The 15,256-nt window shown below is 44.8% G+C and overlaps 1 protein-coding gene across 2 annotated transcripts in view; it reads left to right on the top strand.

The window, feature by feature from the left end:
* Positions 1 to 1,338: 1,338 nt before the first annotated feature.
* The window catches only part of usp43b (ubiquitin specific peptidase 43b), a 122,871-nt gene continuing 108,953 nt past the window's right edge, over positions 1,339 to 15,256 (top strand). For both annotated transcript variants that reach the window (XM_086183829.1, XM_086183828.1), the window contains exons 1-2: positions 1,339 to 2,229; positions 9,095 to 9,238. In XM_086183829.1, the coding sequence (XP_086039955.1) occupies positions 1,624 to 2,229; positions 9,095 to 9,238 (750 nt within the window). In that variant the 5' untranslated portion in view covers positions 1,339 to 1,623. The remainder of the gene's footprint in view (positions 2,230 to 9,094; positions 9,239 to 15,256) is intronic.

Genomic DNA, 15,256 nt, shown 5'->3' with positions numbered 1-15,256 from the left:
AGTGTGTCACTAAAAAAGGTTTTTGGGCCTGTTTATAATCTAGATTATATCTATGAAACATTTGGAGTGTTTAGCATGTATCTGTCTGAATGGGTGACATTGGCCAGTTTTTGACTGGAGCAATGTGGGTGCTTTTTGGTATACCTTGTTACGAGTAATATAGCATTATAGAAAACCCCTGCAATAAAGGTTATAATGCTAGTTGTTATTTAATGTGTCTTAATTGTAAATTGTCTTTGTTGGAGGTTATCATTTGTGGCGCTGCTACTGTGTTACTGGGTTTTTATTGAGGACACAATATAAAAATTGTTCCCTTAAATGTAGCTTAGGCCACAAGACTTAATTTATAAAAATGTTTTAAATTACAAATTGACAGGAGAAATAATACATTGTGGCTTCAGAGAACAGGTAATACCTTGTGTCCTAAAAATAACTTACTGGAGAAAACAAATTAGGCCTTTATCTTGGGCAGCATGATGAAGTGTTTAGCAGTGTCGCCTGAGCACAGGATCTTTCTGTGTGGAGTCTCCATGTTCTCCCTGTTCCTGTGTGGGTTCTCTCTGGTACTCCAGCTTCCTCCCACAGTCCAAAGACATCAAGAGGGGACGAGGCTGATTGATACTCTAAATTGACTGTAGGTGTGACTGTGAGTGTGAATGGTTGTCTGTCTCTATGTGTTGGCCCTGCGATGGACTGGTGACCCATTGAGGGTGAACCCCGCCTCTTGGCCAAAGGCTGCTTGGAAAGGCTCCTGCCCCCCCCCCCCCCCTTCACAGGATAAGTGGATGGGCGGATATAGTTCTGACTCAGTTTTAATCTTACCTTGTGCTAACTCAAAGCAATGTGGACATTCTTGTGCCACAGTTTTCATGATCTGGCAGGTGCCCCAGTTTTTATGAATGTGAGTGTGAATGGTTGTCTGTCTCTGTGTGTTGGCCCTGCGATGGACTGGCGACCTGTCCAGGGTGAACCCCACCTCTCGCCCAAGACTGCTGGGATAGGCTCCAGCCTGGGTGGAAGTTGTATCTTGTTGCCTCAAAATAAATATATTGAGGGAACAAGTTATATTTGTTCCTCTATCCAATAAAAACGTTACCAACAGTCACTCCATGGCTCTGTAGAGGAGCTCTGTGGAGATGTCTTATTGTCCTGCACTACGTCTATATAACTATACTAATAAAGTGGCGTGTGAGAAGTTACCTCCTCTTAAGTGGTCGGGAATGGAAGGGGGCAGCAGCCACACAATCAGCAGCCTCTTTAAGGCGAAGTTGGAGGGACTGGAGGGGGAGGAGGGAGGCGGGAGAGCGCTGAGCTGCAGCTGGACGGCGGGGCGAGGGACTTATGATATACCAGCGGTCATGACGCGATGTTGCCTGTGATATGACATCAGTGTCAGGCTGATAATGAACGTCCTCAGTAAGTGCTGCGATGGATGAGGAAGGTGGAATGTCGGAGCGGGGTGGCAGAACAGTGTGTTGTTGTGGCGATGGCGATGGTGTCACTGGGTGCTTTTCCATCTGCCGCTACCCGGACAAGGGACACTGGAGGCGAAGTGACACACTGGCGACAGAATTTGCACTATTCTCCTAGTCATTTGAGAAGCGCGACTGAGTAGGTGCTGCCATGGAGAGAAAGAGCAAGGAGGAAGTGCCGACATCGAAGGACAGAGGCACGAAGGAGAAGAGGACGAAACCCATGAAGATTTTCCGAAAGAAATCGCTGAAGTCGGTGGGGAGTTTAATGAACAGAATCATGAAAACTTTAGGCACTTTCACCCACTTCAGAGACGCGGACGCTCAGGACACAGAGGACGACGACGGGGGGTTTCGGAATGGCGCACCTTGCACCCTCAGCGCGAGCACAGGCGTGAAAGAGGATGTACAGGTGGCTCGAGTAGTGAAAAACCCCTCCGGAACCTCCTCTTCTACGTGCCGAGAAAAAATACTTAATCAATATGGAGACAAAACCCCAGGTGTTTTGGGGCTGAAGAACCATGGTAACACGTGCTTCATGAACGCCGTGGTCCAGTGTCTGAGCAACACGGACTTGCTGGCAGAGTACCTGGCGCTGGAGAGGTACAAACTGGACCCGAGCGACATCAGAATAAACGGACTGGTGATGAGGGATGAATCTCGGTTTATTGAGGGAGAGGTCACGGAGACGTTCGCGTCGCTTGTCAGGGCTCTATGGACTCTTGAGTATACCCCGCAGCTGTCCGTGGACTTCAAGGTACTCCTTTAAACCCCCCAAACACAGCGGACAAGGGCTGAGTACACGTGATGAATAGACAAGATTAATTATAGTCAATTAGGAAGGGAAGTTTGTTAAACATGAAGAGTAAAGAGTAATGATGAACTTACCTTGTTAACTGGAATTATTGTTATCAACTTGTCATGCAGACACTGTAGTTAACACCACCATGACAAGTATTTCAGACAAAAGTTTAATAAAGCTTTAAGTAGAGCTGTACAAAAAATGAAAATAAGTGATATATTGCAATATGGCAAATCAATATTCCAGTCTGTAGTATACTTTATTTATAGTGTAGGATTGTATGTTTATGAATAGAGAGATAAGAGATATGGGAGCCATATTTCATTGTGTTCAGAAACTGTAAAACTGTTCAAATGTTATTGAAAAAATATAAATAATATAGTTCTGGGGCGGCACGGTGGTGCAGTGGTCAGCACTGTCCCCTCACAGCAAGAAGGTTCCAGGTTTGAGCCCCGGCTCCAGCACAGGATCTTTCTGTGTGGAGTCTCCATGTTCTCCCTGTTCCTGTGTGGGTTCTCTCTGGTACGCCAGCTTCCTCCCACAGTCCAAAGACATCAAGAGGGGACGAGGCTGATTGATACTCTAAATTGACCGTAGGTGTGACTGTGAGTGTGAATGGTTGTCTGTCTCTATGTGTTGGCCCTGCCATGGACTGGTGACCCATTGAGGGTGAACCCCGCCTCTTGGCCAAAGGCTGCTTGGAAAGGCTCCTGCCCCCCCCCCCCCCCTTTCACAGGATAAGTGGATGGGTGGATATAGTTCTGACTCAAAGCAATGTGGACATTCTTGTGCCACAGTTTTCATGATCTGGCAGGTGCCCCAGTTTTTCCCACGGTGTTTCACCGAAATATTATTTACAACTAAACAGAACAAGATAAGGTTAAACCTTGTACATGGCTGGAATATACATGGTTAAAAATGTGGCCAGGTAGTTGCGTCCATTGAGCAGTGTTGAGTATTTTTATAAACCCAGGTTATAAAATGGTAATGTGCCAGTTTCTATAGTGAAACACATCCTGGAGGCTGCCCTGCTGGGCCCACTGGACAGGAGAGAGTCGACTCTAAGAAACCTGCTTGTTGGACTTTGCTTGTTGGACACTACTGCAGAAAAACTGATAGATTTTCCAAAGAGAATTTGGACAGGAGGAGGCATGACATGAAACATTTGTGTTTGAATTCATCATAAGACCAGGGCATCAAGTTGGTACAGCGATCCATTGTGTAATGTATCAGTTTGGATGCTGTTGGTCAGTTCCCCAAATCGGTTTGGTGGCCATCCGTACAGAGAGAGTCGGTTGTGTTCTGGACACCAGTTCGACCGGAGCAGCTAGGCTTAATGATTGTACACACCATGACAGGATGTAGAGAGGTTTGTGCAATTTTTAAAGAGCAGCATTGAATACGAAAAATAAAAAGCAGGATAAAATTAAAAAAGGGATAAATAAAGGCCTACCAGCATACTTTTAGTTTTTGCTGTGGTGTGACATTTGTTGATGCAGGAAGGAGTCAATTTTCAGGAGCATTTTCCATGGAGATTCTCCTCTCCCTGACAATCAGGAGCTGTGACAGAGCTCTATCAGGAGACCTCAGGCTTTCCTACACTTTGCCCATGCTAGGAATGTGCGTGTGTGTGTGTTTGTGTGTGTGTGTGCGCTCGGGCAACTTTACCTTATCTGCCTGTAGCTCTTTCCCCTGGATTTTTGTGAGCCATAGTTAAAGGCAAGCAGTGAATACTGAAAAAAATAAATTAATTTTACAATGGAACTGTTTTTGGAAATGCTAATTACTCTGTCAGAAAAGAAAGAATGTAATGGCTCCTGGAATGGGTTGACCCCTATTAACTCGCCAGTCACACTTGTGGAGAGGATGATAGGTGTACTAAAATTAGCGGTTAGCATTCCATTAAGCCTCAAGACAATTTGATTTTGGTGTTTTCAGAACAACAATTGGTATGTGATCATCTTCAAAGCTAGATTCGATAGAAGCATGCCTATGTGATATGATTTTTCCTGTGTAGGAGCGTGTACACACCCACCCACACACTGCCGTGGCTCTTGGTTGTGGTTTGTGACTGTCAGAGGTCCAGAGTTCATGAAATCTGAAATTGCCTCTTGAATAATACCGCAGCTGCCTGCAGGGAGGGATGCATTATGAACTAATCAGATAGTTCTAAGGCTTGTGTCTGAGAGATAAAATTAGCCACCGGTTACAGAAACTCCAGACAGCACAAACCATTTATGATCAGTCCTCCTGTGTCGATATATCTGTTGTTTCTTTGCGCTGATAGTCTGTCCTTGCAGATTTGGACTAGTCGGGTGTTTTGTGGGAAAGGCTTTGGACTGGAGCAGTTAAAGTGTTCCGATAGAAAGCATATATAAGGACTAGAACCCATATTTCCATCACATGAATTTTGATAAATAATGCTTAAAGGGTCTCTGCTGAAAGAGTCTCTTTGGATGCAAACGATGCAGCTGTTACCAGATCACACCTGAAAATGTCCTCACTGGATCAAAAGACGAAAGTAGTCCATGGAAAGTTAATGAATAGTGAATTCGCGGGGTGCTCCTGGCTGGTCAGCTGACTACAGAGTTCTGGTCAGGAGACAAAAACAAAACTGAGAAGTTCTGAATGCTGGGCGCTCTGCCACATTCCAGAACCACCTGGCCAGCAGGACAAGGAGGTGCCAGAAGGAAAGCATTTTTTCTAAATGTTCACTTATTGTTATCCTGCTTGTGATATCTTACAAGGTTAGTGTGCCCAGAAGTGTCTCTGATGTCACTGTTGAAGGGGTGGGTCTCTTCAACCTGCTCTGGGACCAGATGTGGTCTTTTGATCTGGACAGTTCCCTTGCGGTTTCAGATTCCCCCCTGGCAGGGTGGTGTGTTTGCACAGAGGGGCCAAGACAGGGAAGAAGCCTGAAACTCAAACAGTTACTCAACAGACAATTTATCAGTTGCCATGACACAAGGGGCCTGGGAGAGAAGGGGAGTTTAAGGAAAGCATGCAAATAACTGAGCAGGAATTTCTGCCCCCCAATCAAAGAATGTGTAATCGATGGATCTATTAAAGAGCTAAACACACCTCTGGTGACAGTGGGCTTTGCTTACAGGTGTGTGTCAGTATTTAACACCTTAATAAGTTAAAAGTAACATTACAAGCGTCTGGTCCAGGTGAATAACTGAGAATGGGTCCAGACATTTAGAATCTCTCAACAATGTTGGATTCAGGTCAATAAAAGGAATGGTGTAGAAATGAGTCATAAAACCCAGAAGGGTAGGTTATCGCTGTTGAATGAGGGTTCCTTATCTTAAAGTAGCATTTTTTAAAAAAATGAGACTTAAATAAAATGTGAACTTTTTCACACACCCTTTTCATTTAAAGCAATGTGTCTTTTTAATTTGAACCATTTTAAATATCCAGCGGCCATGCATGGGAGTTAATTGTTCAACATATTTACATTATAGATCATATCAAAGAATTACTGCAAAGAAATTTATGATCATCTAAAGCTATAGTGGTGTTGTTTTGAAGCCATGCCAAGTCAAGTCATGAATTAATAATTGCAATAGGTAGCTAAAAGTTATGCGAGGTTAAAATCTTTAACCAAAGCATTAATATAGTGTACTGATTCTCAAATAACTAGAAAGTTTGCTGAACAAAAGAAGTGATTGAAATAATTAAAGATGATAAAGGCCTTGATACTTAAGCTAGCTCAGTGTGTCCTAGACTGATGGGGAAAGCTTAACTGTAATATAGTAAGAAATGTTTGGATTCTGAAACTAGAAGTATGAGTGCAGTTACAACCTATATGAAAATACTAACATTATCCACCTTTATAATACTGTTTAAAAAGAATCTTAAAACCTATTTCAGTTACACTGGGTGTAGAGAGGTTTTTGTTTTCTTTTTTGATAGATGTGGATGACTAACTAGCCAATGGTCATCATGCCAAAGTGAACAATAAATACATGCATCCTTTTCCAGTTCTATGACATCACTGAGACAATTACCACCTTCAAACAGCTCATGGTAATTACTGTTATTACCTTGCTGTAATAACTAGCTGCAATGCAGCTGTGGGTTATCACATGTCCATGGTTCTCATGGTTAAAATCATAGTATTTATGCAAAACACCACGAAAGATCTGCTCTACTTCTTCTCTAATTGGGCCTTTTTAGAAACAGATTTGCTGAGGCCGTATTACACATGCAGTGTAAGGTAATAGCTATAAAGCATATGAGTAAAATGTGCCAAAGTGCCTCACAAGACTGTAAATGACTTATTCAGGGCGACCCTCCCAAAATCTGGAGTATGCCATCCATAAGAGAGTGACCAGTGCAGTGAGCACATGCACAAAGGCGAAAATAGATATGTTAAGCTCTAACTTAAAAGACAACTTAGAACTGGAAGTCTAGTTATCAGAAGGTTTCTGGTCTGATTTGTGTATCCTCCAGAGGTGTCTTGAAGGGTTCTTGATGTCCTAATTGCTTCTGATGAGTTGTTTGGCACCTTGCATGGCAGCCTCAGCTGTGTTTGTGAATAGGTAAATGTGTTGCAGACAGATTGCAGAATCAGACACAGCTAAAATGTCTCTGCTGAGTTGTTTTAGTGTTTTCACATGGCACCTCAGAATGTCATCCAACAAATTGTTTGTTGATGACGAGAAGAGCAAATTGTATTTATTTGATGATTTTTGATCAGGATGTCACGGTGGTGCAGTGGTCAGCACTGTTGCCTCGCAGCAAGAAGGTTCTGGGTTTAAGCCCTGGCTCTGGCATGGGATCTTTCTTCGTGGAGTTTGCATGTTCTCCCTGTTCCTGTGTGGGTTCTCTCTGGTACTCCGGCTTCCTCCCACAGTCCAAAGACATGCAAGAGGGGACGAGGCTGATTGATACTCTAAATTGACTGTAGGTGTGACTGTGAGTGTGAATGGTTGTCTGTCTCTGTGTGTTGGCCCTGCGATGGACTGCCGACCTGTCCAGGGGGAACCCCGCCTCTCGCCCATAGCCACTGGGATAGGCTCCAGCCCCTCTGCGACCCTTAATAGGAATAAGCGGAAGAAAATGGATGGATGGATGGATGGATGGATTTTTGACCAAGGTGTTTGTGTTGTACGTCGCTTTGGACAAAAGCGTCTGCTAAATGAATTGTAGAATTGTAGGTATGTTAACACTTCCCCTCCACGCCATTTATTGTGATAAGATTACTAGATTTCAGCTGGTCTCTGTGGGTCTCAACACCCTAATTCATGCACAGAGGAGAGAAGGGTGCCTGTCCTCATGTTCAGCTCTGGGGACGATCGTTGTATTTCCCAAAAAAGTTGACCTGTTCCTTTAAATTCTGTTTTTATGTGGAACCGCATTCAGCTATAATTTTCATAAGGACACTTGAGTGTTGCTGTTACAGAAGCATTTTAGATTTGTATTGACTAACTTCATCAGACATCCTTCCATAATCCATTGTATTACAGCTATAAGAGGCATATCACATATTAGTGGATTATGAAACAATAATTACAGTCGGCTATAATCTTTCATCACTGCCTGTTCTTCTCCAGGCTGACAGCTGTGGTTCAGGCTGTTTATTCCTGTGCCATTCATATCTGAAGTCACATTATGCTGCTGTATGCGAGCTGAAGTAGCCCTCAACCTACTTTTAAGAAAATGTTAATAATACCTAAAATAGCTATTCTGGAGTGGGAGGGGAGAGGCTTTTTAACAACTCTGTTTTTATTAAGAAACAGTTACAAACAGGCAAATCTGAAATGACCCCAGCAGTCAAAGTGTGGGCAGGCTGAGGATGACGGATGACAAGAGTGCACTTTTGTAATTCAAGGATTCGTCTGATTGGCGGAGAAGGTTCAAGCTGCCCATTCAGAAGCTGAACAAACACACACAAGCTGTCAAAATTTGCAAGCAAGTCTAGCAGTTTAATTCATGATTAAGTGAGTATTAGCTGTTTTATTTGGAATCTCTAAGCATCCACAGTGGCTTTAAACAAGATGCCAGAAATAAATGTAAATGCTGCTTAACTCACCGTTACTAATACAGTGAGATATTGGCAAAATTTGGGATGTGTTTATTGCAAACATGGTGATGGTGGTGGGGGGGGGACCTCATTGTATTTTTTTCTTTTTCTTTCTTCTTTTCTTACTTTTTTTCTTTAAACCTTTAGACCTGACCTCAATTTGACCTGCTAAACATGTTCAAAACTCACCAAATTTGGCACGCACATGAGGTCTGGTGAAGAAATTTGATAAAATTAACCCTCAAAGTTCCAAAATTTGCTGTGCCACATTTCACCTTACCATGTAAACCAATGGGGAGGCAATCTCTTGACATGTACTTTGTGTCAAATTGAGGCCTCTGACATCTAAACTATAAGTCTGACCACTTTCCAACCTGTATCACTGGATTCATGACAAATATTCCCACTATAATGTTAGTTCTCATGTAAGATTTGGGTAAAGTCATTGGATTTATGAGGATATTTCACAAGAAGAGTACTCTTAAATCCTCATCAAACTGACAGGGCAAAGGAGGGGTGGGGGGGCGAATGTCAGAGCTGTCAGCCCAGGTCTGAACGCATCGAGGTGCTGATGACAGAAATCCTTCAACTGCACCGAACCCAGACGCGTGCAAGGATGCCCGTTCAACGCTGCTTGCAGCTTTAATTGCATATAGAAACTATTTAGGGCCTGAGCCAGAAGGTACTTCAGACGAAGACCCTATTATGTTTTTTTTTAATTATTATTGATAAAATCAAAGTAGCAGTAACTGGCTGTTGAAAATGTAATCATCATGTGGTTTTCCTCTCCAGACTATAGTGTCCAAATATGGATCACAGTTCCGAGGTAATTCCCAACATGACGCTCTGGAATTCCTCTTGTGGCTGTTGGATCAAGTCCACGAAGATATAAATCTGGTCTCCCACAACAACAACATGTGCAAAGCCCCTGAAAAGGTAAGATTCTCCATTGATATTATAATCGTACTGGTCTGACTTAAGCCCCTTTCACACCGCACCAAAAACGTGGGTCAACACGGGTTTTTCGTCACTCTGAAAAGGTCGACTCAGCATTTTGACCCGCGTTGACCTACTCGCCAAGTGACTCGGGTGTTTAGCAGCTCTGCTCGGCTCGCCTGCAGTGTGAAAAAGGCAACCCGTGTCGTTTCACGCAACCTTCCTGTTGCATCCGGATTTTGTCATTGTGCCATCTATCAGGCTTCGCCTGTAGCTTCTTCAGCTCCCTTCCAGACGAGCAGAAAACTCCATCCTCCTTCGCTGCATTCGCGCTCAGACATTTTCCAATCTGCACTGAGTTTGTATGCTTTGCAAAAGAGACATCATTGCAATGCACGCAACAACACTGCTAATGTTCGACTCAACGACATCCATGTTGACGTTTGTTTACCTCTCAGTGTTCCGGCGCACGTTTATGTGAAATGATGACATTGTCAGAGCAATGACGTATGAGAGAAAAGAACACAGGCACGCAGCCCTCACAGCGGGAGTACAGGCCTGGGTCTTCTGGAAGCTTAAATGTGCCCTAATACCGAGCAAACGTGGGTCCAAAAACCCGCGTTGACACACGTTTTTCAGTTTGAAAAGGGTTTTACTTAGATTTTGAAACATCAAATTAATACAGCACCAACATGACTTAAATTAACTCCTATGTTCGTCTGGACTGTTTTGCACACAGTTAAGACTGTAGGGTCCCCTTGTATATTCCCCTGTTATCGTGATTTCCTGTTTTATTTTGATAAATTGTTTCTTTGAAGTGGGCCTGTTACTGAGTGAGTTGCATCATTGATGTTGGAGTGTCCCTTTGCATGCTGCTTTTCTGTAAAGAATTGAACTGTTTCACAATATGTTGTCAGCAGGTGCAGCTGTTGCTATTATACATGTTTTGGGCCCTATTTTAGTGATCTGTGGTGTCAGACGGTTGGCAGATGGTGCTTTGTGTACACTATGTGCTCAGGGCATGTTCAGTTTAATTTTGGTATTTAGAGGGTGTGTAATCGGAGTGCAAACCACGGCACACAGTCCAAAGATGCAGTCTTTAGACACTTAATTATTCATAGGTGTGTTTTGGGCGGGACATCACTCAACCAAACAGACCACCTTGTGTCATCCCCTTCAAAGTGCAGGATGTACCAGGACTTGGAATGTTGCTATTTTAGTTGCGCAAGCATTTCAACTCAGTAGAAGTGAGCACGTTTCATCGAGAAACGGATCTCTTCGTGCATAGATTAAGGCGCGCATGCCGTCGAATGTGTTGGAGCAGTAGTCAAGTCAAGTCAATTTTATTTATATAGCGCCAAATCACAACAAAGGTTATCTCATGACACTTTACAAGTAGAGCAGGTCTAGTACCAGACTCCTTCAATGAATTTACACCCAACAATTCTCCATGAGCAAACACATCCTGCAACAGCGGTGACGAAAACCTTCCTTTTAACAGGCAGGAACGTCGAGCAGATCCAGGCTCAATGGGGACGGCCTTCTGCTTTGACCGGTTGGGGGTGAAAGAGAGCAGGAGAGCGGGGCAGAGACAAAGACAGATAATGGAGGAAGACAGACATACAGAAGGAAAGAGAGGGACAGAGATAAAGAGAGAGAGAGAAAGGGAAGAGACTGATGGACAGACAGGAACATGAGCAGGTGGTGCTATAGGTGGCAGCTTGAGCCTCTTAAGGTCTGTAGCCTCCTCCAGCAGCACCCAGGATCTGGGATGTGGGGAGCCCAAAGGCTCCGGAGAAGAAGACGAATTAGTAACACAGACAGTATGAGTATGATTTATATATGACACATATAGGAGGACAGAGAGGAAAGAGAGGAGGAGAGAGAAGCCCAGTGCACCATGGGAGATCCCCCGGCGGTCTAAACCTATAGCAGCATATCTAAGGGCCAGTCTAAGCAGGCAATGCAGGCCTGTGAGGTGTGGCCCAATGTTTCCACATTATCAAATATCAGTATACCACACTGGAAAGTTGCGCACCTGCTCATCTGTTTGTTGTGCCCTTTAAATTGCACTTCACAAATAACGCCAAAGACCATCCTCTTCTTGGTCTGTTGTGTGAATGTGCCATCTCACACACACACACACACACACACACACACACACACACACACACCACCTGTAGTAGGACGCCAGCCCAATGAAGCTCTTAAGCTCTCACAGGTTGGGGGGGACTGGCTAGTCTCTCACTGCCTGCATCTTCTCATCCAACGTGCTGATGCCTTCTCTCCCAACTCTGTCCCCCAGAAACTGCAATTCCTTTTTCGTGAAGCAGCACTTGTCAGGGTGAAGCTTCAGACCAGCTGCCAATATCCTCTGTAGAACCCTGCTGCAGGGCCCCCAAAGCTGTATGGAAAGAAGCCCCATGGACCAGTATGCCGTCCGAGTAGGCCTGACATTCCTGTTGGGGATTATGTCAGCCAGCACCTTCTCCATCCGCCATTTAAACATGGCTGGGGCATCGCACAAGCCGAAACAGAGGACTCAAAACTGCCACAATCCTCTGCCGGTACAGAAAGCTGTGGTCTGGCTTCAGGTCCAAGGGCTTTCAGATGGCTCAATGATGCCAGCCTTCTGCACCTCTTCAATAGCACTATCAGCAGCTGCCTGGTGTGCCAGGGGAAGGCGGCGAGAGCACATCTTGATGGGCCTTACATCACCGGTGTCAATGTCGTGCTGCTCCAGGTGTATTAGGCCCAATTCCTCTTCAGTAAGGGCAAAAATTTCCTTAAATTCCAGTAGCACCGGCCACAGCTCCTCCTGTTGCCTAGGTTCCAAGTTATCATGGTTGCGCTTCCATACTTCTGTTACTGCTGCCAGTCTGTCCACCCCTCAGGTTGCCGGATCTGGGCAGGGGGCTGCACATCAACTGAGGTATGAGGTGTGGGGGACAAGGTTGTAGGAGGAACGCCTGGAGTGTGGAGGGGTCTGACCCATGATGTGCCTCTGTGGCTTGCAAGGTTGGCGGGAGTTATCTTGGGGCCTGTGTGGGACGCACCATTTCTACTGTGGGTCCCCCTGGAAAGGCCAGTGTGTTCTTCCCCAGTTCTAACACACAGTGGGTGGCCTGCAGGAAGTCCAGTCCTAATATAATGGGGTCCTGGCCTGCTGCAACCCACACTCTAAAGGTCACAGACAGCCCCCCCCAGATAGCCACCACCCATCTCCCAATCATAGGGGGCTAGTTTGCTAGTCACTGTTTACAGCTTTCCTGTAGCAAGTTCCAACTGTATCCCTGCTAGGACCACGTCAGGTCATATCAGTGTCAGTGTGTAGGGCTATGCATGGAGCCTCCGCCAGGTTGATGGGGGTCAAAAAATCTATTGGTCCAGCCAACCACACTTGCAGACTCGGTGGTGTCATCTGCTTCTGGGGGGAGCGGAGCCCTACTGTGTGGGGATGAGGCAAGGTGGGACACAGGAGTAGGGGTCTGCATTGTCCCTTTAACACACACCTGTTTCCCTGAACACCCGTCTGCTTGGGGGCACGGCATGATGATATAGCCAGACTGGCCACACACCCAACAAACAGCAGGGACCCCAGCGAGGGAAGGTGCTGCTACAGGGTGGTTGCAGTGACACAGCTCAGATCAGTTCAGTCAACTCATCCGCCCATGACAGCTTCTCTTGGCCCGGGCCGTCCTCTACTGCAGCTCTCAAACAGATATGGCCTGGACGTGGTCACTCTGAGCAGCCTCTGTTACGACCTCTCTCTCCAAGGCTAGCTCCAGTGCCTCCTGCAGAGAACAGGGGTGCATTAGCTGTGTCAGGTCCCAGGCCAGCTTGCTCTGCACTTAAGCAGGCATATGCTGTCCTCACCAGGGTTTCAATGGGCATTCTCACAGCGGCACGCTTCCTCCCACTGGCGCTGCACTCGTTGAGTCAAAGCCAGCATCCACAACTAGCCTCCTGGCTGTCGGGCTCAAGTGAGCAATATGCTCTGCAGCATGGTCAAACTCCGCCTTATGCTCCGACGTACCAGCATAAGCATTGTCCATCACCTCTTCTTTGACTCTCAGATGAGCGTCAGTCTTTTCCCGCTGCGCTGCCATACCTCAGACTGGAGAAGCAGAGTTAGCCAGGTCTGCGCTCACCATGCTCACAGAGATCAACAGGTTAAACCCCGCTGTTTAACTTCTGACGCCAATGTAACAACTGACCGGATGTGTCCAAGGATGATGAGCTGTTGGTAAACAGAAGTTTCCTTTATAGAATTGTTGCTGTCAGCCATAACCACACCAAAAAAACAACAACTTTTAACTAACTTCTGCTCCTCTCGAACTCTCTCTTCCACATCCACTCACACATACACAAACAAACGCACACACCCCACCATATGCTCTCTCATCCATACACACATTCACAGTCGGAAATTGCAGAAGTCCAAACATTACTCTTAACATTACTGCAGGGTCACTATAATACTATGTCAAGTTTGTCGATAACATAATTTTAGCTATGTACTTCGTACATTGGATTTAATGCTTCAGAAATAATAAAAGTGTTGAGAATATTATTTTTCTGATTTCTGATTGCTAACTTCTGGGATGGCACAGAAACATATCATGCCTGCCCCACTATATGTGTATACAGAGGCATACAGTTTACAGTACCTTCAGGTTCCAGAATTTGTTCTGCAGTGCCGTGTTCATGTGGTTAAATCCCAAAAGGCAGCGTGAAAGGTGTTCAGCATCATTCCTTGTCTAATGTGCTGCCTGTGGACAAGGAGAATACAAGCATGGCGATTTGGTGTTTGATTTTCTCCCAGCATGTCTCCTCCTTCAGGTATGCCTGCAGGCACAGCACATTCTCATACTGCTTGAATACAACTTTGAACCACTCTGCTATAAGCCATTAAGGCAGAACTTTCATGTATTATTAAAAACATGTTTTTACTTTTGATATAGGCATCCTTTTTGTAGTTTTTATCAGGGTGATAACCTTTGGTATAATTCATGAGAAGTGCTACTCTTGCTGTTGGAGAGTTGTTGCAATAAATCCACTAAAATTTAGTGTCCCCTGTTTCCCAAGGCACTAACTGCAACGACTTATTCTGTTGTTTCCTCATTGTGGGTTTGATGTTATCAGGATCAGGATATCTGACTCTCCCAAGGTTCCAATCTTAACTTCCAGCATTCCTTTTTCTTGTGATTTGACCGACATGTGACCTCGTCCTGCATGGACAACTTGTATTCATTAAAAAGGCAGGAGAAGAGGCTGTTTTCTCTGTCTGTGGGCATGGCCCTTTTCTCTGGCTTGTGTGTCGCTTGTGTTGCTCTCTTTGGATGCAACTCCTCTCCATTAGCATTTGAGGGATTAAATGAAGCATCAAGAAATAGATCTGTGTGTCAGAAGAACATATGGACTACATCCATCATTTGCACTATTCTGTTATGAATACTCAGCTAGTGCTTATGCTAAGATACCTGTCTGTAGTAATTAGCCATTAATTCACAAATATTTTGGAGTAAGGTAGGAGTAGGGGGGGTCTTAAACTGTATCGCTAAGTGGGCAAAGGAAATGACAGGAGGGGAAGAGTGGAGAGCTACTGATAGCATCTGTCATAATGAGTATGCAGCACACCGGGGAAAATATTGCTACATCTTATTCACACCTGAGGAGCTGGCAAGGTGTGGGGGATATAAACCTGACAATTATATATACAGTATATAATTCTGGATTCTTCTGTAAAATCCAAACAGACAATTTACTTGTGTTCCTCCCTACAATTCTACAATGCTACAATTTCATTTAGCAGACGCTTTTGTCCAAAGCGATGTACAACACAAGCAAGAATTCAGACTTAAGGAAAAACCCATAGGAAGCGCAAAAGTGCTTCAGTTGTGATTTGGTCACAGGTACTGCCATCTAGTGGCAGAAGAAGTGTCGCCCCCCCCCCCCTCTTTTTTTTTTTTTTTTTTGACAAACATACAACATCACACAACACAGTTAGTGCTACAT

The sequence above is a fragment of the Aulostomus chinensis genome, chromosome 18, assembly GCF_037954235.1.
Source record: "Aulostomus chinensis isolate RoL2024-O1b breed Wild chromosome 18, RoL_Achi_v1.0, whole genome shotgun sequence".
In the NCBI taxonomy this organism is placed as follows: Eukaryota; Metazoa; Chordata; class Actinopteri; order Syngnathiformes; family Aulostomidae; genus Aulostomus; species Aulostomus chinensis.
Note: the sequence above shows the minus strand (reverse complement) of the source record. Positions and strands in the feature narration are given on the sequence as shown.